Genomic DNA, 24,862 nt, shown 5'->3' on the forward strand with positions numbered 1-24,862 from the left:
GTGGGTAAGTGGGTGGGTGGAGTGGTGGACAGATGGAGGAAGGGATGGCTGGATGGACAGATAGATTGACAGATGGGTGAATGGGTGATGGATAGGTGAGTGGGTGGCTGGATGGATAGGTGGATGGATACATGATTGAAAGGATGGATGGTTGGATCAATGGGTGAGTAGGTGATGGATGGGTAAGTGGTTGGAAGGATAGTGAATGGATGGGTAGATGGATATTTTTATTCATATTTTATACATATTACTACTATGTAATAATTACAACAATTATCCATTTTCAGGGGGCTTTGCATACCTTATTGTCCTCCCTCCCTCTCTTCTTCTTTCCATTCAGTCAATAAATATTGAGCATCTACTCTGCAAATACAATAGTAAACAGAAACAGAGGCTATCCTTGCCCCTGTAGAGGTTATAGTATAGTGGGGGAGAAAACTATTAATGAACCAATCGTGTAAGTAAATGAAAAACTGGAGCTACGATAAGTGTTTCAAAGTAGAGGTATTTAGTCCTGTGAAAACCTAGAAAAGGAAGAATCCGACCTAGTTAAGGAGGTCTGAGAAGAATTCCCTGGTGAGGTCAAGGTTGAGCTAATGCCTGAAGGACAGATAGGAGTTAACTAGGCAAAGGGAGGGAGAGACAACCCTGGCAGAGAGGATCAGCATTTGCAAAGGCCCTGTCGTGGGAGCATTGTGGCATGGCTGGAGCAGAGTGCGACTGAAGGGGGGCTGTAGAAAACAGATGGACCAGGAGAGCTAATGGGGAGGGAGGTGGGGATCTTGGGACCTTACTCTGTCTTGGGAACAGAAATGTACTGATGGAGGATGAGGGTGAGATTTAAGGGGATGATTAAGTGGCTACTGCAGTGGTCCAGGCACGAAAAGATGTTGGCTAGAGCAAAAGTGGCATGGGACTTAAGAGCAGTAGGTGAGTTTGAGAGCTCTGTGGGAAGTAATTATGACAGGACCCAGTGACAGAATGGATTATGGGGGTTGGGGGAGAGAGATGGCCAAGGTGCTTCCCAAGTTTCTGGCTGGTGCAACTAGATGGGAGGCTGAGACAGGAAATACTGAGGGGACAGCCAGGTGTGAGGATCAGGTTTGGAAGACCGGGGACAACTAGAGGGGGTGTTAGGTAAGCACTTGGCCATAGAGGGGGATCCCTGGGATCCTTGTCTCCCGACATGATGAGGAAATGAAAGGCCAGAAGGGTGAACTGACTCAAGTAATGTTACACAGTGAGTCCAGACCTGGTATATACTGAACAATCACCTGTCTTTCCAGAGTTTGAGGTAGAGGATGTGGACAGCCCAGAAAGTTCCAACTTGCCTCTCAACTGGCTTCCCGAACAGGATCCTCAATCTGCCATGACTGAAGAGGAGCCGGATGAGGCCCTCGGAGGTCCTGAGGTGGAGGAAGCTGAGGAGGGCTCCCCAAGATTGGAGTATGAGACTGGTCTCAGCTCAGGGGGCGATGGAAACACCAGCCCCATGGCTGTGGGGTGGGGTCAGGACACAGGCTGGGTGGCCCCTGGCACACAAGTCAGTGGAGACAAACTTCCAGAACATTCTGAGGTCCACCCAACTGTTGACTTCAGCTCTGCAAGGTCCTGGAGCAGTGGGACTGTGAGCCTTGACCACCCCAATGACAGCCTTGATTCTACCTGGGAAGGAGAAACCGATGTCCCCCAGCCCACTGCCCTGGAAGAAACTTTACCACAGAGCTCCAGCCACCACCTCCTAAACCCAAACCCCAGAACTGGGGGAGGCGTTGCTGTGGCAACCCCCACAGAATTCCAGGACTCCTCGGTACCCCAGAGCCAGAGCCTCCAGTGTCCAGCAGATAAGTGGAAAGAAACTACCGGCCTCTCCTGCCCTCAGTTGAGGGACAAAGCCTGGAAACGGACGCGGACATCACCTAAGCCACTCCCTTCTCGATTCACTGGCTCCATCAGCCCTCCGAATCTGCCTAGGCCAGCTCGGCAAGACAGGGTGCCAACCAGGCAGGGAGCCACTCTGGCTGGCCACTCATCATCTGATGCCTCCAAGTATGGGCGGGGGCAGTTGAACTACCCACTCCCCGATTTCTCCAAGGTGAGACCCCGGGTGAGGTTCCCTAAAGATGAGAGCTACCACCCCCCCAAGGCCAGGAGCCACAGCAGGCAGTCTCAGGGCCCTGCCAGGCCGCTGATCTTCAAATCACCTGCTGAGATTGTGCGAGAGGTACTGTTGAGCAGCGGCGAAGCCTGCCCAGAAAAGGACCCACCTTCTCCCCACCCCATCACCAGGGTACCCCAAGAATTTCAGACTCCTGAACAAGCCACCAAACTGGTCCACCAGCTCCAGGTAAGCTGGACTCATTTCTACAGGCATGTCACCAAGGCACCTGTTGGCTTGGGTTCGAGGCGATGCGGGTGGGAGGACTCAGGACTGGGCCAGGAATCCCCAGTTGATAGAGGGAGGGTTGTGCCCGGGCCGTGAAGATAGTCCCAAGCCCTTTGCTCAAAAGGGCAGTGCTTGCATTGCAGCCACAAGGGTAGTCCGTATGTGCTTGTTTTTAACTTCTATGAGAAATTCAGAACATACGCAAGAGAGAAAATGGTATAACGAACCCCCACGTACCCACCACCCTGCTTCCGCCCACATACCTGCCATACAGCCCCCAGCAACATTTTTCATCTAAGGCCCCACCTCTTCCCCCCCACTCACTGTACTGGAATATTTGGAAGCAAATTTCAGGTGTCAGATCATTTTACCCAGAAGTATTTTACCGTGTATGTCTAAAGATAAGGACTCTATCTTAAACGTCATGACACCGTTAGCATACCTAAAAGTCAACACCAGTTCCTTAATATTATCCAGCGTCAGTGTTCAGGTCTTCCCTGTCTCTCACAAATGGCTTGTTTATTGCAGTTGGTTCAAATCGTGGTCCAAACACAGCTCATCTATCGCATGTGATCAGTGTGCCTTTCAAGTCTCCCCTGCTCTGACCCCCGGTTTTTTTCAAACCTCTTTCTTAGTTGTAATTGATTTTTTGAGGACACCTGTTGTGTCCTGTAGAGTCTCCCATATTCTGGAATTTGCCAATACACCCTCTCATATCTCTTCACGTGTTCTACTGTCTTCTCCTTATCCTGTATATCGTCCGTCTAGAGCTAGAAGCTTTTCCAGGATGCAGTTTTCTGTTTATTTCCCCTCCAGACCATGAGCTCCATGTGGGTAGTGATGTGTTTGGCAAGAGCATGTCACAGTCGGTTCATTCAGGAGGCATGGGATGCTTGCTCCTCTCTGATTTGTGAGGCCAGTGGTCACCGACAGTCATGGCCTTGATCCTGTCCTCCGTTTGGGGTGACAAAGTGGTAGTCTTCTAATGCCATTGTTCCTTCTGCATTTTTTTTGCTGGAAATCTTCTCTAAAGTCAAATTTTCCCACACCAACTATTTGGTTACCAAGGTCTCGTTCACATGGGAAACTCAGGTGAAATGCTGGATTCTGTCCCTCTAATTACCAGCTTTCAGAATCATGCATCTGTTCCCCAACATCCTTCAAAGGCGATCGGTGCCGTTTACTTTTGTTTTTTCTCTGTCGTGACTTGTTTGATGAAGCTGTTCAGTTTTATTTAGGGCAGATAGTAACCCCCCAGTACATACATGCAGTTGTGATTTTCAAGTCTTCTGTGGGACCCCTGGATGGTTCACTCCATCCACCATTTAAGAAAACACTTATTAAGGGGGCACCTGGGTGGCTCAGTCGGCTGAGCGTCTGACTCTTGGTGTGGGGTCAGGTCATGATCTCGCGGTTCATGAGTTCGAGCCCTGCGTGAGGCTCCGTGCTGACAGTGCTGAGCCCGCTTGGGATTCTCTCTCTCCCTTCTTCTCTCTCTGCCCCTCCCCTGCTTGCACTCCTCTCTCTCTCAAAATAAATAAATAGACTCTTTAAAAAATTAAAAATTAAAAAACACTTATTAAGCACATGCCCCTGAAGCCCTGGGAATAAAGCAGTGGGGAGGATATAGGTGACAGAGCTGACAGACACAAGCTGACAGAGCTGTCCCCAGAATGTGGACAGATGAGCAAGTAGTTGTAGCTTGCAGTGACAGGGGTTGTATATCAAGGTGAAGCAGCCCAGAGGCCCTCATCCCTGATTCACTGTTAGTGATGTCAGCAGACCATCCTGCCTTCTATCCCACTCACAATATGGCCCCGGGGTGTGTGTTGCATGAGAGCCTGAAGGGGTCTGCTCCGCTCCCACCACTGAGCTCTTAGCGCTCTGAGGAGCCCTTTGGGGGGCGGGCTCCCACGAGGGGGGTCTCACGGTGAGGGGCGTGACCGTGTTCTTCTCCGTCTCTCGCAGGAGGACTACCACAAGCTACTCACCAAGTACGCAGAGGCGGAAAACACCATCGACCAGCTGCGCCTTGGGGCCAAGGTACTGGCTTGGGTAGGGTGGAGGTGGGGCCCCAGCCCCCAGAGATGTCACTCTCCCATGGTCTTTGTTCCTGCCTTCTGAGACCCTGGGGATAGAAGAACCCAGCCCTCAGTCTACAAAGAAGTCCCTCTGTGACCTTGGGCAGCGACCTTGCCCTCTTTGGGCTCTATCTCCTTTATTGTTGATGAACTTTTATGTTCTTGAATCCTAGAATCTGGGGTCCCCAGTGTTTTCACCAGAGCAGCACTTGGGCTCCACTCCTGGCTCCATTACTGACCAGCTGTGTGACCCCAAGGAAGTTTCTTGGGCTCTCTGAGCCTCAAGGTTGCAGCACAGAGTTTCTGCTCAGCTCCTGGTGCTTATTTCCTGGGCCTGATCCTTCCTGAATGTCTTGCGCGCAGCCTCACCCCTCACCCCCCCTGACCGAATGTCCGGTGTGTGGCAGGGGGAGTGAAAAGGGGGAAATCCATCCACCCCTGTCCTGCCCAGCCCCCACACGACTTGGGAGGAGGCTGAGAATTCTACACTTGGGACCTTCCCCTTTGTGGGGGTGAGGCAGGAAGCGGGACCTGTTGCAGCCCTTCACGGCTTCCTGTTTCTCCTGCCCCCCTCTTGCCCCATGAGGCCTCAGTGGAGAAGGGGGTGGGAGCTGAGGTGCAGAGAGGCAGACCTGCCCTCTCGCTGGCCCCCTCTCTCAGGGCCCCCACCTGGCCTGTCCCTGTCATGCTCCAGCACCCCTCCCCTGCTACAGGCTGCTCTCAGGCCTCTTGAGACACTGCTGTGAGGTGTCCCTGAGACAGCCGTGATGAGAAAATGGAAGAAGTCCTGCCGTGGGAGCAGTTCTGTGTCCCCACCCCACCTCAGGACACAGGCAGGTCCCTCCCACCCTGGCCTTCTTGGGCACATCTGTGAAAGGGGTCACATAGACCTTCCTCGTGGGAGTCAGTGGCTTCCCCCCGATGTCTTAAGGCTCCTTCTAGCCCTCTGAACTACGGAGCCAGAGTCCGGTGGAAGGGCGGGGGCCTTGGGGAGGCTGCAGGTGGGTTTGGGGAGGCATCCTTCCCAGGGGAGCCCTACCCGCATGACTGCAGACTCCTAGAAGCTCCAAGGAGAAAGGAACTGGCCATTAGGTCCAGACCCTCAGCTCGGCCATCTAACGAATTGGGAGTTGGGTCCCTAGGAGGGGCAGAGGTGGCCAAAGTTCAAGGTCAGGGCAGAGCCTTGGAGCATCCCCTCCCTCCTCTTCTTGCTTCGTCCTTTACTCACTTAGGAGAATGAGTCAGTATCTGGAAAGCACGTACCAGGGCCTGGCAAACACTTCTAAGAGATGGAGACTATCCTTGTTTGGACTAATATTAATCTGAAGGTGTTTATGAGGTGCCCAGGTGAGCCATGCCCGGTGCAGGCACGGGCAGGGGTGGACACTGTGGGAGCACAGCTGTGGTGAAGTTCCTGCCCTGGGTACTCCCCCGACACAGTGGGGACCCAAGGTCTCCCCACGGGCAGTCGCCTCGTCCTGGCTGATGACCCAGACCTGTCTCGTGTGTGAGAGGAGCATAGGAGGGGAGGTGGGAGAGGCTGGGGATGGTGTTCGGTACCTGCCCACCCACTCTCACTTGGCTTTCTGGAAAAATGACTCCTTAGTTTGGGGGTTCTCTGCAAGAGAAGGGCGAGCGCAGGTCAGCTGGATGCCGGAAACAGGATGATTCTCTCCTGGTCCCCCAATCTCACAGCTGCCCTGGAGGAGCAGCACAGGCAGGGCTCCCCATCCCGGAGCCCGATGGGGAGGGGACGCCACGGTCCCACAGGGCCTGGGGGAGCAGAGCTCCCAGCTGGCCCTTTCACCCTGTCCCCAGCTCTGAGGACTCTACCCTGAAGACTCAGGAGACCCCAGAGCGGCTTCCTGCTCAGAGCCCTTGCCAGGGAGGCCAGTTCATGGAGGCAGTAACACTGTTCCCTCAGACTGAGCTGGTGGGAGTGGACTCCCCGGGGACCTGCTGAGCCCCTACTCTGTCTGCTCAGAGCCCAAGGGGGAGGGGGTGGGCCCACGTGGGAGGGAGCCAGGCTGGGGACATTGCCCTGAGGACACCCAGGCCAGCCCAACAGCGTGTGGGCAGCAATGGGTGGGCCCCCAGGGAAGGGGGCTGGCATTTACTGAGCTGTTAAAGGTGCCAGGCCCCAGGCTACGTACACTGCCAGGGTCACCTCATTTGAAATCCTTCACGAGAGAAAACCGAGGCACAGCCAGGCCAAGTGGTTCGCTCAGCGCCCTGCAGCTGGTAAGGGATTAACAGCTGGGGGTTAAACCTATGTGTGCCTGACTCCAGAGCGGGCGCTCTTTTCCCCACGCCTGGGTGAGCGGGACCTGGGCTGTGGCACCGGGTGTGTGGCAAAGGCACATGGGCAAGGCAGAATGATGGTGTCACAGTGATAAGAGCAATAGTGATGCTGATGTCTGCTGGCCACTGTCCTGGGTGTTTACTTAGGAAACTGGGTAAATACTGTTTACTGGGGAGACTGAGGCACAGAGAAGGTAAGAAATGTGCCTGTCCCTTAGCAAGTAGGTGCCAGAGCTGGGGCTTGAGCCCAGCAGTCTGTCTTCAAAGCCCACTATTAACCCCACCTTCTGTAGCAGAACCAGACTAGGTAACGGTGGGTTCTGCAGCTGGGGAGGGCTGACAGGGAGTCTCAAGGCCTGGGCCGAGGGCACCCCGGGATCTGGACTCGGGGGTGGGGGCAGGGAGCCGGGGCTGCTCGGGAATCACTGCCAGACTCTGTTCTCTCCCCCAGCTTAGGGCCAGAGTTGATGGTGATGTCACCGATTTGCTGCCCTGCAGTCACCTCCCCCCAGCTGCTGTCCCTGGGCTCAGCTGCAGGGGGATCTGGAGGGGCTGAGGAGACCAGAAACCACCCCAGACAGAATCAGGGGAAGGCGGGGGGGGGGGGGGGGGGGGGGTGACATAAAACTGCCTTTCCTAAAATGTGTGTTTCTGATGACCACCAGTTGGTCCAGAAGCCCCTGGTGGAGGTGGGGGTGCGGGGCATCGGGGTCAGTCTTCAGAGGAGTTGGGGGAAACATTGCCTATTCTCTCTACTCCCCCCCTCCTCACCCCATTCATAAAGCCCATTAGCATTTTAAAGGCTGTGAGAAACCCATCTGTGCAAAGACTAGTCAGTTATTTAACCCCGCATTTCCCAAACTCCCTGGTCTTCTGTTCACTGATTAACCCCCCTGAGGGAGCTAATCTAGCCTCAGGGAGCTCCATGGGATACCCTGGCTTAAAAGGGGCACCCTGGAGGGCTGGGGTGGGTGCTGGCCTGTCCAGAGACAGATCCCAAGAGGGAGGGGCCTGAACAGCTTCAAGTTACCCACACTCATGTCCAGCTCCCCCTTCCGAGGCCTCTACAAGGGCTTTTGGCCCCTCTGCTGGAACAGCAGACATGTTCCTGTAGTTCCCCAGGTTGGGCCTTGGTGTGCCGGGCCTGTGGCTGGGGGAGGGGGAGGGTGGGGCACAGGGAGCATGCGGGAGGGCTGGGTCTTCCCCAGATTTGGGTCACCATGGGAGGAAAGGGGTGCTGGTGGGCAAGCCCCCACAGGCGGTCCTGAGCAGATGGCCCAGAGGATTATTAAAATCCAGCTTTGTTCTCATCAGAGGCTGGGTCTGAAGGAGGGGGAGGCAAGGGGGGGCCAGGCCATGCTGGGCCATTGTCCCTCACTTTGGAGTAGATTTTTCTGCCACAGCCAGGACGTGAAGAGCAGCTTAAGCAGGGAGAGGCTGCCTGCTTGGGGGCTAGGGCGCTCCCTCTATCAGGCATACCCTAAACTCTGCACTCCTGACCTTGAGGCAGCAGGGGGCAGTAAGATAAGGCTGCCTGACCAGCTGGGGGCACTGAGGCACCACAGGGGAGTAGCTTTTCCAGGGACCTGCCTCCATGATGGCAGTCAAAATGACAGTGGTGATGATGATGGTGATAAATGTGATGACGACGGAGGTGATGATGATGGTGGTGATGGTAGCGTGTAACGATGGCCGATGGTCGGAGCAACAGAGATGGTGGTGATGAGTAGGAGGACGGTGACGGTGTACCGAGGACGCATTTTGTGCACCGAGAAATCACCCGTTCTGGGACTCAAAAGGGAGCAGCAGTGAAGCCCGCTAGTGAATGTTTTCGGCTTTGGGGGCCGTAGAGCCTCGGCGGTAGTGACTCAAGCCTGCCCTTGCAGCGTGAAAGCAACCGTAGGAACACATAAACAAGCATAGCTGTGCCCACTGAGACATTATTGAAAGAAACAGACCACGGCTTGCCCGCCTCTGCACTGACCACCATACACGGGTCTCCTCTAATTTCGTGCTTCACGTGGCCTTTCCCGGCCGTCGGTCTGATTCCAGACTTCTCTCTCACGCGTGAGGCTGTTTACCGTTGGAAATCCATCCTCGGATGAGGGGGGCCTGCTACTGCTGAGAGGTTCGTTTGTTCACTCGTTGGCTTACGCCTTCATTCAGACCAGCATTAATCGCTGTTATTATCAATGTGATAATCACTACTGAAAATGTTTTATTACTAATAAATGTGATTATATGATTATAGTTATACTTGCTGGAAGTACTGTATTAGTTATAATTGTGGTCACATTGTAAATTATTATAACAAGTAGTATCTAAAATTATTAATATGGAAAACCATAGACTTTAGGGTCAAAGTAGGATCCTAGTCTCAGTCCAAGGATTTATAGCTGGAGATTTTGAGTGAATGACTTAACCGGAGCCTCAGTTTCCTCTTCTGTAAAATGGGGATGATAGTCCCTGTCCTGCCTCCCCATCAGGACTGCCTAAAGAGGGCGTGAAAGGGCACGCACATCCTTGGCCCATTGTTTGGCCCCCACCCAAGGGCTCCACTCAAATATAGTATTTATGACTACAAGGCATGTTTGTTGAGTGCCTGAGCGATGGTGTGAATGAAGGTGAGGCCTTACAGGGGCTTTGCCCCAACCCTGACTTGGCTGTGCTCATGCCTTCCCCTCCCTAACAGGTGAACCTGTACTCGGACCCGCCCCAGCCCAGCCACAGCATCCACACAGGGACGGTGCCCCAGGGGACCAAGGTCTTGTCCTTCACCATCCCACAGCCCCAGTCTGTGGAGCGGTGGTCGGGCCCTGCTGAAGCCCCACAGGCCTCTGGGGCCTCCGGTGAGTCAGAGAGGAAATGTGACTGGAGGGCCTTCTGCCTGTGATTCTGCTCTGGGGGGGCTTGGTTGGCCTTAGGGTGGCACTGGCTTCAGGTCAGGGGAGGGAGGGAGGTGAGACCCTTGTCTGGGACGTCTGACTTGAAGAGGTCGAATGGAGATGTGGAAACCATGTATCTTTCCTAGAGCCAGAGCAGCCGGGAGGGGCCCTAGCTCTGCATCTAGCAGCTGGGGGATCTTGGGCCCAGTGAGTAACAAAGAGCACTGATGTCACTGTGGAGCCCGTGTGGGGGCCCGGCTCTGTGCCAAGCCTTGCCGTGCAGAATCCCACCTAATCCCCACATCAACCCCGCTGACAGTTAGGGCAACCGAGGCACGGAGGGCCGAGGACTTGCTGAAGGCCACGCCGCTACAAGCAGAAGGGGGTGGGGTAGGGATTTGAACTTTCTTGAGTCTTTCTGAGTCTTTCTTCTTGAGTCTTTCTTGAGTCTTTCTGAGTTAGAGCCTGAGCTACTGACTGGGAAACCAGAGGCCTGACTTGGCCCCAGCTGTGTGATCTGGGGCGGATCCAGACCTCATTCTCTCCTGCACCTGGGCTACACTGCCCAGCCCACTTCCTGGGGCCCATGTAAAGACCGTGTGATCTCGATATGACAGTTGTAGCTTGATGATGGAGGGTGAGGGTGTGGTTTTGAGGTTCAGCGTTGGTCCCTCAGCTCCAGGAAGGACGGTTCTTGGCCCCAGCGTTCAGTGGTTGTGTGTTCCAGGGTGGCCACCAGCTCAAAGAGACCTGAGCCCCTCCTCGTCTGCCCCAGAGTGGCTTCCGGAGAACCCGGGCATCGCCCAGGACCAACTGTCAGCAGAGCGGACCCAGGAGTTGGCTTCTCAGGCCAGCCTGTTCCTGGCCAAGGTGAGGGGAACGAGGGAGACATAACTCACCTGAGAAAGCAGTGTCTGCTTGAGTAAGAACCTCTCTGCAAGGCTCCTTGTCATTCCCCTGCTGGAGGTAACTCGGCCATCTCGAAAACGTGGGCCTCTCCCTCCTGGTTTAGAGGCCACGTGGTATACAGCCTCCTCCTTGTCACTCAGTACTGGCTTTAACTCCCTTTTTTGGCACTGTGTCCCATCAAACTCCCTCAAGTTGGGCTTGAAAGTGTCTCCTGGTTCACCCCTAGGGGAGACTCACCGCTCCTCCAGGATTCTGGAAAGATAAGAGAATCTCAACTCTACCTCTTCCGGTTTGGGATAAACCACCCCACTTTCTTAGTGCGTTTCATTACAGAAATAAATTCTCAGTCCCTTCTCAAAGGGCCTTTATGCTTTCACCAAACAGTCCAAATAACTGTGAATTGTTTGTAGCTCTATTTTTAACTGCACACTCGGCCTTATGCCAGACGTGCTTTAAAGCAGCTTAGAAAATACATGCATGACAACCACATTCTGAAAACAGAAGTGAGGAAAATGGGGCAAAGGGGAAGTAAGGGTAGAAAAAAATAGACAGAACTTAGTGTAAAGTGAATAAACAAAATGTCCTGTTGGACCCTGAACGCTTTACCAGGTTCATGTTTGGTTTTGAGCTTCCTAGTTGTCAGTGTGAAAAGGGAAATGCAGTAGTTACATATATTATCATGGCCATAAAACACATTCCTTCGGAGAAATACCAAGCATCCTCTTTTTTCTTTTCTTTCTTTTTTTTTTTTTGGTAACAGTTTTGTTGAGATATAATTCACATGTCATACAATTTACTCCTTTAAAGTTAATGCTTCAGTGGGTTTTACTATATTCACAGTCATGCAGCTATCACCACGATCAATCTTTTTCATCACCCAGTGAGAAGCTCCTATCCATTAAGCAGTTCCCCCATTCCCCTTCCCCCCAGCCCCTGGAGGCTGCTCATTTACTTTCTGTCTCCTTAGGTTTGCCTTTTCTGGACATTTTCTATAAATAGATGTAAAGAATCTTCGTCCTTTTGTGTCTGGCTTCCTCAAGCTCATCCATCATAGTAACCTGAACAAGTACTTTATCCTGTTTTATCACCACCACCCTCGTTCCATACCTGGAGAGATGTTTCTTCGTGTCCTGTGTGCTGTAAAGCAAAGGCAAGGTCATCACACCGAGCAGGAGCTGGGGCACCAGCTGACCCCTGATGACCTAGGGCTGTGCTGTTTGATCCAGGAGCCACAGACCATGTGGCTGGTCAGTACTTGACATGTGACCAGTCCAAACTGAGGTGTTCCGTGAGGGTAAAACACACAGTGGGTTTCAAAGACTTAATGTGACAAAAGAATATAAAAAATCTCAATAATTGTTTACATGGATTCCATGTCAAAATGATATTTTAGGTTCATAAAATGCATTATTAAAATTAATTCACCTGTTTCTTTTTTACATTTTTACATTTGACATAATTTTTTTAGAATTTTGTTCTATGTTTTAGAAAATTTTAAATTGCAGGGATGCCGGGGTGGCTCAGTTGGTTGAACGTCTGATTCTTGATCTTGGCTTGGGTCGTGATCCCAGGGTTGTGGGATCGAGCCCTGCGTTGGGGTCCGTGCGGAGCGTGGAGCCTGCTTGAGATTCTCTCACTCTCTAAGATAAAAAAAAATTTTAATTAAAAAAAAGAAAATCTTAAATTGCATATGTAGCTTGCATTAGGTTTCTGTTTTCTATGTTATATAAATTATGTATAATTTATATAAATTTCTATATTACATTTTGGCACTAATCTAGAGCTTTTCTAGAAATCCTAGAAAGCCCCAAATCATCCTTTGTCTTTTTTTCCTTGTTAAAAAAAGTTTTTTGTAAAGGTAATTAGATGCACATGGCAATAACCTCACATAGCATAAAGGGCATATTCAGTGAAAAGTCTTTTTTCCCATAGTTGTCCTTCTGTTTCATGCAAAAGTGTTCAACACACACACATGTGTTCTTAGAAATGGTCACACAAGTATGTATGCTATGCTGTACCTTGACTTTTTTAATATCCTGAAGTTGAGTGTTTATTTCTGGGAAGGCGATGAATTCACTCTGTTCAGAGTTCAGAAGGTTCATAGAGTAGAAATGCTTCCTCCCATCCCTGTCCCCACCACCACCCAGGTCTCTGCCCCAGAAGCAATTAATATTTCAGTTTCTTGCATCCTTTTAGAAGTAGTTTATAATATATAAGCAAATGTATTTATATTTTTCCTTTTTTTCTCTCTCTCCCTATTTTATACAGATGCTAGCTTATTATAAAGACTGGGCTATACCTCAATTTGACACGGAAAAGTAGGTCTTAGTTTATACGTGAGCACAGACACATACCCTTTCCTCTTCTTGATGGCTGCGTACTACTCCACAGACAGGCTTTTTGATCGTTTCTGTTGCCCCTGCCATTATGCTGCAGTAAACATCCTGTGTCATAGACCTTCATGCCCATGAGTGAGTGTGCTTTGCTATTGATAATTCTGGGAGTCTCCGCTTTGATTTTTCCAAAGGCAGCCGTGACCAGAGCCAGTGGTGGAGACAGTTTCTGGCATCCGCCTTTCCGTGCTTGGCAGGAAACCCACATCCTGAGGCGGGACCCAGTTTCTGGTGCCAAAGCGCGAATGTGGCTAAGCGTGGGGGCTGCAGGCCTCACCTTCCAGGGTCCCGATTAACTAGAGCGGGTTTCCTTCCCCTCCCGATGTCCAGGTGGAATCCTTCGCAGGGCTGATGCAGGCAGGACGGCTGACGCCCCAGGACCAACTCAAGGTACCGTCTACTTCGGGAGATGCCCTTGGAGCTTCCAGACACCTGCTCTGGCCCCCAAAGTGGAGTCTCTGAAGCCCCGTCCACCGCAACACAGGCCAGAGAATCTCAGACACACCGTCTCCTTTCACAGCAGACAGCCCCTGCTTAGCTTGCCGTGACAAGGATCAGTATATCACAGTATTACCACTGATTAAGCAGTGGTGGTGGTGCGTTTTATCATAGAACGCCAGTAAGGTGGTTACAGTCATCGCCCGCATTTAACTGGAATGGAGCGGGGGAAGCCGAGACAGGCGACTTGAAGGCCACGCGGCTGATAGGCAGCGGAGCCCAGACCCAGGTCTGTCTGATTCCCGAGTCCGCGGTGGTAATCCCTGGCCTGAACCGCCTCCCACCCATCTGGCTCCCTCTCAGCCACCAGAAGAGACTTGCCCTTTCAAAAATTTTCTTGTCTTGTAAAAGTGATTGCCCAGTATCTGAAAACCAAGGGGAAAAGGGGAGGGGAGCCCTAATCTAACCATTATGGGCTTATTTCCTCTTGGATTTTGGTATTTCTGGACAACTGTAGTCGTATATAAAATCGAGATTTCTGCTGCATAAGCAGGACCCCGGGAAAGGAGCAGGTAGAGCTCTGAAAGCTGGGAGCGTGGGGTCAATGAAGGGGCTGTTAGCGGGGCCGTGGGCAGCGTCAGGGGATGCGACAAGGAACAGGGCAGCCTGGGGACCGGCAGCTGCCCGCAGCTCTTCTCTGCCAGGTCTCTCTCCTCCCGCCCTATGACCTCTTACAGATGCCTGCCACTAGGCAAGACCCCCCTGGGAAGCCAGCAGGTGTGGAGCCCAGCTGATGCTGGAGGCACAGAGCAGGGTGGGGAGGGGGGCTGAAGAGGGGTGGAGAGGGGCAAATACAACACACCTGGTTTGTAAAAAATGCTATATTTTTACTACGTCATTACTGTGTTACTAATTACTATGTTGCCGTATAGACATCATCCATTTTCCAACTGCAACATATGTGATGTGTGTTGTATTATCTCACTGAGTGCATGAGCAAGGACCTTGAAAAACAAAACGCTTCTTTTTCTTCCCCTCTGTCGTACTTCCCCCACATCTAGGAGGTCAAGAGCTGTTGGAAGATCAAGCCTGCCCGGGGACTAGATTCTAGGTTGTCCTTGAACTCAGTCTGCTGTCAGCATAGAATGAATGGGATGGGGATGATCACAAGCCAGGGGAAATGACCCTTCTTCCTGAGTTTTAACCATCTGTTAGCTGTCACCACCTTTGCTGTGGACGCTTAACATCACTGTTAGGCCCACGAGCCCTGGAGCTGGAGGACCCGGGTTCAAATCCTGCCTACAACTTGCTCCCTCACTGTGTGACCTTCACCAACTTAAATAACCCTCTGTGCCTCAGTTTCTCCTCTTTAAATGAAGGTGATAAACTACCCCTGTCTTTAGGACTATGTTGGAAATTCAGTGACTAATGCCAACTGACTTAGCGTAGAACCTCAGTGCTCAGTAAATTTTAGCTGTTGTTAGCAGCAGTGTGGTAGTGATGGTCATCTATCGTGACAGTCCATAAGCACTTGGGAAAAGAGTGACTACTGTTCCCAGACCCACAGTTTGGAAAATAAGAATGAGGATCCGTGGTCACTCAAGTACTGGGCCCACAGGGGGACGTAGTGATGGCGTATTTGGCCTGCAACCGTCATGGAACATTGGGGTACGTGTTGGTCTATCCAGGAAACACTAGTGCTCCCTGGAGCCCGTGCCGAGGCTCTAAGCCGTGCCTTGGCCTTGCCAGTCTGATGGCAGAGAGCTAGACGGGGGCAGGCAGGTTTTAGGGAGTCCTAACCCCAGCCTTCTAGGGACTTAGGGGCCCAGAGGATGGGTCTCCTGCCCCACCCCCACCGTGAGCTACCTCATCCACTGTATCTGCAGGGACAGAGCCCACGGGGGCTGCACACTCAGGTCCTCCTGGCCTGGTCTGGTTTCAGGGCTTCCAGCGGCTAAAGGCCGCCCACGCGGCCCTGGAGGAGGAGTACCTGAAGGCCTGCAGGGAGCAACAGCTGGCCCAGCAGCTGGCCGGCCCCCAGGGGACACCCAGCAAATTTGATCCTGGCAGGTACGTGCTGGGGAGGGAGGCCTCTGGTTCCCTCAGTCACCGGGAGGGGCACACTTTGTCCTCATAATTCATGTGCTACAGGAACAGGGAGAAATCCTACCCCAATTAGCAGCATATCCAGATGCGGGTACACCTGAAGGCTGAAGTGTGTGTCCTTTTGGACTCATTGCCATGAGACGTGACCTTGGAGATGAGACCTGAAACTGCTCATCAGAGAGCAGAGAAGTGAGGCCAGAGGGGAAGGGATTTACTCAAGGCCCCACAGCCTGTTGGTCGCAGAGGGGGGCTCAGGCAGAGGCCACCTGTTCCCAGTGGAGTCCCCTTTCACCTTGTTTTTTCGAGTTCTCCACATAATCCAAACTGGAACATTAACTGGACCGTCCATGGGCATTCTCTGGAAGTTTCGCTCAGAACCACGGCCTCCCAGACCTGCCTGCTGTGGTTGCTATAACAGGTCTGGGTGCTGATGTCTCCCCAGGGTGCTGGAGGAGGAGATATTCCAGCTGGGTATTCGCCTGGAAGAGCTGAAGGACCACATGGACCACACCCAGCCTGAACCTGAGCGAGCCGGGTCAGACTCCACCCCAGACAGCCCCCCAGCCACGCCTTCTCCACGCCAGCCAGTGCACCTGCCTTCTCCTTCAGGACAAGCCCCCACACCCGCCACCCAGACCCTCTGCCCTCAGGTACCTCTTTGCCCAGCCATACCGCACCTTTCCTTCCTTCTCTTCTTCATTAATCGACTTCTTCACTGCATACTTGTGAAGTATGCACCATGTGCCAGCACCCGAGACACGTGGTGGGAATTCAGTGGGAAACCGACCAACAAAAATAGGTGGGGGGGGTGCCTGGGTGGCTCAGCTGGTTAAGCATCCGACTCTTGATTTCGGCTCAGGTCATGATCTCATGGTTCGTGAAACCGGGCCCCATGTTGGGTTCATGAGATCAAGCCCTATGTCAGGCTCTGCACTGCCAGTGTGGAACTTGCTTGGAATTTCTCTCTCTCTCTCTCTCTCTCTCTCTCTCTCTCCCCAAATAAATAAATAAACTTAAAAAAAAGTAGGTGGTTTTAATACTCATGGAGTTGCTTGTCTTGTTGAACTCATCCTGTTTTGCTCAGGGCTCTGAAGGAGAATTACGGGGCTCTAGGAGAGTAACAGGGCAACATGACTGAGTTTAGAGGCCCTGAGAAACTTTCCTTGAGTAAGAAATGTTTTAATGAGATCTGAGGATGAGTGGGAATTACTACACGCAGAAGAGCAGAAGCCATGCACCAGGGGAAACAGCCGGTGCAAAGGCCCTGTGGTTAGAGTATGGAAGGTGAGGGGGCGATTGTCAGAGCTGTGGCTGGAGGGGAAGGCGGGGGCTCCATGATGTAGGGGCTTGTGGGTCACATCAAGGGTTTGGCCTTAAACTCTTCTGGGTTTTTAGCAGGGGGCATTAAAAGAGGATCGGCAGGTAGGTGGGAGAAGGGAAGGGCAGATAGAGAGATGTGCGTGGACCTGAGACAGGTGTAGAAGGCACATTTGCCTGGCCTTGCAGTGGTGGTGAGAGGAAGGGGAATGGGGGTGGCCTCCAGCATCCTGCTTGTAGCACTAGATGGAGTTGGGGACTGTGCACAGGTCAGGAGACCCTAGACAAGGGCCTTGCACAGAAAGGACTTTGTAGAAGTCTCTCTAGCCCAAATCACAGCCCCAAGAGAGATGATCATGGTTTGCTCTGCATAATTGAGCAGAGTGAGTGGATAACGGTCACATAGCAGCCCCACAGGTGACAGTAGTGGGGTCTTCTGTGCCTTGCTCCCTGTGCCGAGAAGGCATGTCTATTAGGGACTGGAGCAGGAGAAAGGGCCAGCATGGTAGGTGAGGCGGGGGCCGACGGAGGGCTGGGCGCTGGTAAGGTATCCATGACGACGGAGGTCTTGGTGGCCCAGTGATGTAGGGGAAACTCTCACACTGTGGAAAGCCCCCCCAGGTGCTACCTCACGCGCTCACGGGTGCAAACCCAAGTGCGTCATCTTGAGGGGCTCCCGTGCTCCCCCAATGAAGGTGTTTTGGGGGCTGGGTGTCCATACCCAGCAGGAGCAGGTCAGGAGAGGTGCCTCTGGCAGGAAATCTGGCTTCAAGTCTCTGCTCTGCCCCTCGCTTCCGTTGTAAGTCTGGGCAAGTCATCTGAGCCTCGGTTTCCCGTCTGTAAAATGGGTTGTAAAAGCCGTAGGTACTGGAGGGACTATTGTGCAGTCGTGCCTGTTCAGTGTCTGGCATACGGCAGGTGTTCCGTTCACGGCCGCCAGTATTGAAGGTCGCGCGATCCAGTCCCTGCATTCTGCACGCGCAGGAAAGGGTGATAGAGTCAGCGAGTCTATCCTGTAACTCTTCAGTGCCCTGCATGAGCCTGGTGAAAGGTAGGTCCTGAGGAAGCGGTGTTTGGCTATCTCTTCCCCTCCACCTTTCTGGCCCAGCCTCACGCCACCAGCATCGGCCCCTGCCCATCGCATGTGAACGTGGAGCTGAGCACCGCCAGCAGTGAGACGGAGGATGGGCCGCTGGGCCTCCCGGCCCCACCCAGGAATAAGGAGCTGCCGGCGGAGCAGGATTTCCACGGCCTCCTGGAGCGGTGGGTAGCAGGGGTGAGGCCGGGGTGTCCGGCCCAGTGACTGGATCTTGGCTGGCCCTGCCGGGCAGAGTCATGCTCCTCTGTGTTCCTCAGGTACCTCAGCGTGAAGACCGTCCCAGAAGCCAGGAAGCCGGAGGAGGGCGAGGACGAGGATGAGGACGAGGACGGGCGAGGCCATTCGGTAGAAGTTGACGGGCCAGCTCCACCTCCAAGAAAATCAGAGGCCACCGGGATGCCCATAAGGCAGCTCCCAGCACCGGCTGAAAGAAGTCACAGGACCCCCCTCAAGTATGTCACTGAGCCTCCCCTACCTGTCCCCAGACCAGCTCTGAAACCACAGGGGTGGTGATTATCCTACTGAGCTCGACGGCTCGTTACAGCTTAGAAGTGGCTTTCCTGGCCTGTGACCCAGGTCTCTCCCCAGTGTGGACTATACACCATGGATAGCACCGGAAGGGATTTGGGGTGGGGCGGGACATGGTTTTTGGCAGGCCAGATACAGCGTGAGATAACGTCACTGTCCTCTTCAGCCTCAGACCTTCCAAGTCCCTCCAGGAGAAAGTTCCCGGGCCATTATGTCTTCACTGCCTCTCCTGATCGTCCTTTAAAAAGAACAAGAACAAACGAGCAGACCTCAGGCCCAGAGCCTTTAGCAGACAAGAGGATCTGCCTAGAATGTAACAATAATGTGTTCTTGGGTCTTGTGTCTATTTCCAAAGTTAGTTTCTATTTGTAACACAGAATACTGACTGCTCTTCCATTTATAATGATGACATGAGCCTTTTGAGTAGATTGAAGTTAATGAAATGGCTGAAATGGGGAAGATAGTGTGCAGATTCCTGACGCCTGGGAAATGATAGCTCGTTTGTTTCCACACTATTTCCGCTGTAGTGCATTGGGTAGGTTTATGCGGGCCCTCCCCATTTTATATAGGAGAAAAGTGAAGTTCAGAGAGGGGAGGAATCTTGCCCAAGGCCACACAGCTCAACGGTGACAAAACACTGGGTGGGCAGCCAGGGGTATCTGACCCCAGAGCTTGCGCCCAGACTGCTTGGCTCCCAGGACAGGGCTGCCCAGCCCATGCCAGGGCTCAGACGTGCTTTGCCCCTCCCCGCTGCCAGGGAGACTGTGGAGCAGATGGTGTCTGTAAAGCCAGCAGGCTTCCATGCATCCGTGGCCAGAGATGGCTACCTCCAGGACCTGGACAAAGTTGAGGCAGCTCCTCCTCCGGGCCCCAGCAGGCCACCTCACCCTCGGGGCACCAAGCCTTTGGCATCCCACCAGAGCAGTCTGACCAGCTTAGAGGGAAGCGGCCTCTCTGAGCACCTTCCACAGAAGTCTCTGCACCAAGCTGGTGGGCCCCACCTAGAGGTAAGCATCTGTGCATGGGGCGTGGATCTCCTGGGGATTTCTGCCCCCGGGCCTTTGCTCACACCCTTCCAGAATGCCTGCTGTTCCCAATTGCTACCAGGCACAATTCTGCCCCAACATTCAGGGCTTATGCCTGGTGCTGCCTCTCTGCTGTAGCTCCCTGTACCCCTGCCCCCCTGCCAGGACCTCTTGTCCTCTGAAAGCTTATGGCCCATTGTCTGTATTTCTTTGAGCCTGCTTAGCACAGATGGGGGGATAGTCCTTGATTCCATGGCCTGTTTGTGACATTAGAGTAGCAATTTTTAAACTATTGCAGGAGTCACAGATCACTATGGAAATGTGACTTATGCAATGGAGCCTCCCCTAGAATAATGCATATATATGCATGTGGACACACACACACACACACACACACACACACACACACACACACACCTGTAGTCCTGATGAGCCTGTAGTAAGCAATCTGCACTAGACCACGAACTCATTGAGGGCAGGCACCTGGGTCGCCTGTTCGTGTTCTTTGCACCTTTCATTAGACCCAGTGTTGAGGAGGTGTGCACATTTGATGAATTTTATCTTCCCGATTCATTGGGCCCGGGCTTTTCTGCCGTCAGACAGGACCATGGCATTCCAGGCCCAAGCTGGAAGACATGTGGAAAATGTGAATCCCATCCCCACAGTGAGACGGCTTTTTCCCTCTCCTCCCCTCCTTCCTCAGCTCCGGAAATCTGCTACAGTGTCTGTCTCCAGGGCCTCCCCAACTCCTCAGGGAAGCAGGACTTGTTCAGGGTCCTCCCGGGACATGGAGAGTCCCTGCTGTTGGCCTGGTGCTGGTCCCGAGTGCCTGAGGACTCTCACACCGCAGGCCTGGCCGCCAGGAGCTGGGCCAGCCTCCAGGCCTGTGAGCTTCTGGAATGTGAGGTCCAGGCCAGGATCGGGAAGACCTTCCCAGTGTGCCTTAGGCACACTCCTCAGACTTAAAGGGACACTGCCTCTTTCAGGAGCCCTGGATGGCATCCCCCGAGACAGACAGTGGTTTCGTGGGCTCAGAAACCAGTAGAGTGTCGCCCCTCACCCAAACGCCAGAGCACCGGTTCTCCCACATCAGGTACTCCGGGACCCCGCCTTCCCCATCGGCTTTGTGTGCAGAGGGGTAACCTGGGAATAAGTGCCGTGAGCCTAGAACAGGGGCTGATGACCTGGGCATTCTCAGAGCCCTCCCCTCATCCCCCACTCGACCAACCAGCGACAGACTGGGGAATAAGTATCTGTTGAGCAAATCAATGACTGAATGGTAAATGAAGATCTACACAGTGGGTAGCGGGAGGGGAACAGAAGACAAGGGTAAAGGGCAATCAGGGCGACTCCCTGAGAAGAGACTGGGCTAGAACCCCAAAGCAAGGGTGGAGGAGGGCACTCGGTGAGGGGTGCAGTGATGAGCCACCATGTAGAGCAACAGCCTCCAAAGCTGGGTGCAGTCCCCCCCCCCCCCGCCTGCCACCTCCAGGAGGCCTGCCTGGCTCCCTGTGGCTACATGGGAAGAAAGGATTAGAAATTCCGTTTCTCTGTATATTTTCTAAAAATTAAATTGAGCTTTATAATTTTGCCCCTGCGGGTAGGCAGGTGGATGGCTCGATACACAAATGCACGTGTAACGGGGGCACATCCTCAGAAACACCGTACTGCCCCGGGTGCCAAGTCCCAGAGGTCAGGAGCTCATTGGCTTAGAACGTGGAGGGGCTCGGAGGCCCGGGCGATCTCAACATGTCTCTCCCGCCACGGTCCCTCAGCACTGCAGGAACATTGGCCCAGCCCTTCACTGCATCTGAGCCCCGGGACGCAGTTTCCCATCCCCAGACCAGGGGTCCTCCAGTCCCCAGAAGATCCCTGGAGCCCAGCACACCCAGGAGCCGAGCCCAGAGGCGACCCTCCGGCCGGGACAGTCCTCTGCAGCAGAGGGCACCCAGTTTCCGCCAGGAGCGGGCACTGGTGGCCGAGATGGGTGAGTGGGTGTATCTCTGTTGGCCAGAACCTGGGAGTAGCCGGATGGCATCTATTGAAAAATCAAAGCAACAAAAACCTTGTGTTACATTACCCTTTTTTTTTTTTCGTTTATTTATTTTTGAGACAGAGAGAGACAGAGCATGAATGGGGGAGGGTCAGAGAGAGAGGGAGACACAGAATCAGAAACAGGCTCCAGGCTCTGAGCTGTCAGCATAGAGCCCAACGCGGGGCTCGAACTCACGGACCGTGAGGTCATGACCTGAGCCGAAGTTGGCCGCCCAACCGACTGAGCCACCCAGGTGCCCCTACATTACCTTTTAGGATACAAAATATCATGCGGGTTCACTGTGGGAAAATTTGCAACTACAGATAGGGTAGACAGAACGGAAGAGAGAAAAAAATATGCCCCGAACCATCACTGCTACATTTTGGCGTCAAACCTGTGAATTGTTTTCTATACCAATGTGTACGTGTTTATTCAGGTGCACTTAAAGCAAAAATGGGATCATATTATATGTGAGCGCTTCATAACTCTTTTTCCCCCGCTAAGCGCTGTCATGAACACTTTCCACGTCTATGCATTCTGTGATTTCAGTTTTTTACCTTTAAAAAAAATGCATGTGAACTTTTCAGTGAAATAAACATACAGGAAAGAACATAAATTGATGGATTTTTCACAAAATGAACACAGACCAAGAAACTCAGCACGATCAGGACCTCAGACGCTCCCCTAAGCTCCTTCCAGTCATTCCCACCCTCTCAAAGTGACCCCTGCACTGGCTTCTACACCTCAGATTGGCTTTGCCTCTTTCCAAGGCTTATCATTTAAAACTTGGGAAGAAGTTAAACCTTAATTAAAAGTCCAGTTAGTTATGGATTCACATGTTGTAGTGATATATAATCCAGGGAGATCCTATGTACCCTTCAGCCAGTTTCCCCCAATGAGAACATCCTGCAAAGCCATGGTACAGATTAATGGCATATCGCCCCTTAATGGACACCTCACGTCCTCTGCCTTCTGAACTCCTGATGGTCTCTCAGGTGGCCGCCATTGCCCTGATTTTGTCATTCCAAGAACATTCTATAAATGGGATCATATGTATGCACTTGGAATTGGCTTCTTCACTCCCTGTGTCTCTGGAAATTCGTCTGGGTTGTTCCCTGTATTGACAGTCTGTTCCTTTCTGTGTTATTGAGTAGGATTCCGAGGGCACCTTGTTTTATTTTTTTATTTTTTTTAACGTTTATTTATTTTTGAGACAGAGAGAGACAGAGCATGAACAGGGGAGGGGCAGAGAGAGAGGGAGACACAGAATCTGAAATGGGCTCCAGGCTCTGAGCTGTTGGCACAGAGCCCGACGCGGGGCTCGAACTCACGGACCGTGAGATCATGACCTGAGCCGAAGTCGGCCGCTTAACCGACTGAGCCACCCAGGCGCCCCTCGGGGGCACCTTGTTTTTAACGTGTGGGCCAGGTCAGTGGTTTTTAACCCGTGGCCACCCATCCCTTTGAAAGGCTAAAGTTTTGAACACTCTCCCCAGAAAAATGCACAGAGGCAAAGCCGTGACGATAATCTTAGCGGGAGGTGGGGGGCTCTGGAGCCAGTCCCAGAACGTGGTGATGCACGGCCGAGGCTGGGCGGGGTGGGGGGGGTGGGGGTGTCCATGTGAAGGAGCAATGAGCTCTTCACAGGGGGAGGTACCTGCAGACTCAGACACGGTGCTGAAATGGTGGATGGGGGGCGGGGGGGGGGGGTGGAATCTAGGTAGGAACAGCTCTGTAGGCCCAGCTTTGCACGGCCAAGCTCCCAGCAAGAACCACATCTTCTGGTTTTGAGGTCAGTGGGCCAGTGACCTCTTTGAGAACTTCAATTATGGCCTCAGCTGGCACTGCCTCTGTGCCCATATGCTTCTGCTCCCGGTCATGCACACTGCAGGGATCCTCTCCAGGCGAACTCACCTTGGTCTCTCTCTGCCTCCTTAGCGGTGCCCGGCTCAGAGTCGGAGGGGCGACAGCCGATTTCTGAGCAGCTCGCCCGCAGCACGACAATCCGCCCACCCCCGACCTCGGCTTCTGCAGCTGCCACTCTGTCCCATGGACCGGCAGAGAGCACCCGCACCCTCCTCCTCACCAGGACAGGGCGAGAGTAAGTCGGGCCATCACAGAGACGGGAGAGCGATGCCCGAGGGAGGTGGGGGGGATAGCTCAGCCATCGCATCCAGTGGTGGCTGCGCTGGGGCCCGATGGACCCCGGTGGCCTGTTTCTGGGCTCAGGGCCACTCCGTGAGGCCTCACGGATGTGGACTTTGAGGACACCTGTCCAGCCAGTGGGCAACGACAGGGAGGCTCACCTTTTTGGTGCTGAGACCTCACTCCCCACCCCCCAGCGTTTCTCTCCCAAGACAGGTCTGCGCTTCCCAGGGGTATATTTTCAGCAGTGGACGCTTTCATTGTATGAACAGTTGCTCTGCTCATACAATTGTTCAATGAACCGTTGCTCTGCTAAGAAAGTTGTTCCTTGCTTGGTTGAACAGAAATGGGAAAGTAGCCCATGAGCCCTCTTCCCTCTCCTTTGAGTTGCTTTTGGCCAGTAATCAATCACATGCCTTTGTCGGGTTGGGGTATCTGTCCCCACGTGCACAGGGAAGGCTGCTTTGCAGGAATGCATCAGGGGCCTCCTGGCCTGTGCCATCATGGGACTGTCGCTATGTGCAAAGGCGGGTCCGGGGCTGGTACTCAGCTTCCAGGCCTGACTTAGTGTGTGTACTCCTGCTGTCTCCGGTGACACCAGCATAGGAATTCCAGGCTTACTTGTCAGTGATATGCGAGGTCCTGGTAACACAATAGTGGACAAGACCGTCCTTGGCCTGGTTAGGCTCACCGTCTTGTAGGATGAATGAAGAAGCCGATGGTCACACTCCCCAGTAGGAGTACAGTGGTGGCAGAGGCTCCAAGGACTGTGGGAACACAGAGAAGGGACATCTGGCCCAGTGAGAAGCTTCAGGGAGGGCTTCTGGGAGGAAGTGGTATCTCAGCTGAGACCTGAAGGAAGAGAGACGGAACAGTGTTCCCAGCAGGGAAAACAGCAGGTGCAAAGGCCTGGAGGTGAGAGAGCTCCTGTCACCTTTGCAGGGCCAAAGGTTCATTTCAGCTGGATCCCGAGGTGTGAATGTGGCGGTGGGGGTTGAGCAGTGGAGAGGTAGACCAGGAGACACAGGGTTCGAGGTCTTGGAGGGCCTCGAACACCATAGTTAGACATCTGGATGCTGGCTCTGCTCAGAGAAATGATTCACTGAAGATTCGCAAATGCATACAGACACAGCTGAGGGCGGATGAAGGGGAGTTTAAACGGGAGTGCTGAGGTTGGGTTCACATTTTAGAAAGAGCTCTCTGGCCACTAGCAG

At 53.2% G+C, this 24,862-nt stretch overlaps 1 protein-coding gene across 6 annotated transcripts in view; it reads left to right on the forward strand.

The window, feature by feature from the left end:
- AKNA (AT-hook transcription factor) overlaps positions 1–24,862 on the forward strand; it is a 55,029-nt gene that overhangs the window by 17,815 nt on the left and 12,352 nt on the right. For all 6 annotated transcript variants that reach the window (XM_047828990.1, XM_047828991.1, XM_047828993.1 and 3 more), the window contains exons 3-15: positions 1,287–2,347; positions 4,355–4,429; positions 9,461–9,617; positions 10,381–10,523; positions 13,286–13,345; positions 15,336–15,463; positions 15,942–16,149; positions 17,925–18,079; positions 18,173–18,367; positions 19,201–19,450; positions 20,455–20,561; positions 21,244–21,455; positions 23,442–23,604. In XM_047828990.1, coding sequence (XP_047684946.1) covers positions 1,287–2,347; positions 4,355–4,429; positions 9,461–9,617; positions 10,381–10,523; positions 13,286–13,345; positions 15,336–15,463; positions 15,942–16,149; positions 17,925–18,079; positions 18,173–18,367; positions 19,201–19,450; positions 20,455–20,561; positions 21,244–21,455; positions 23,442–23,604 — 2,914 coding nt within the window. The remainder of the gene's footprint in view (positions 1–1,286; positions 2,348–4,354; positions 4,430–9,460; positions 9,618–10,380; positions 10,524–13,285; positions 13,346–15,335; positions 15,464–15,941; positions 16,150–17,924; positions 18,080–18,172; positions 18,368–19,200; positions 19,451–20,454; positions 20,562–21,243; positions 21,456–23,441; positions 23,605–24,862) is intronic.

This window comes from Prionailurus viverrinus, chromosome D4 (genome assembly GCF_022837055.1).
Source record: "Prionailurus viverrinus isolate Anna chromosome D4, UM_Priviv_1.0, whole genome shotgun sequence".
NCBI classification, from domain to species: domain Eukaryota; kingdom Metazoa; phylum Chordata; class Mammalia; order Carnivora; family Felidae; genus Prionailurus; species Prionailurus viverrinus.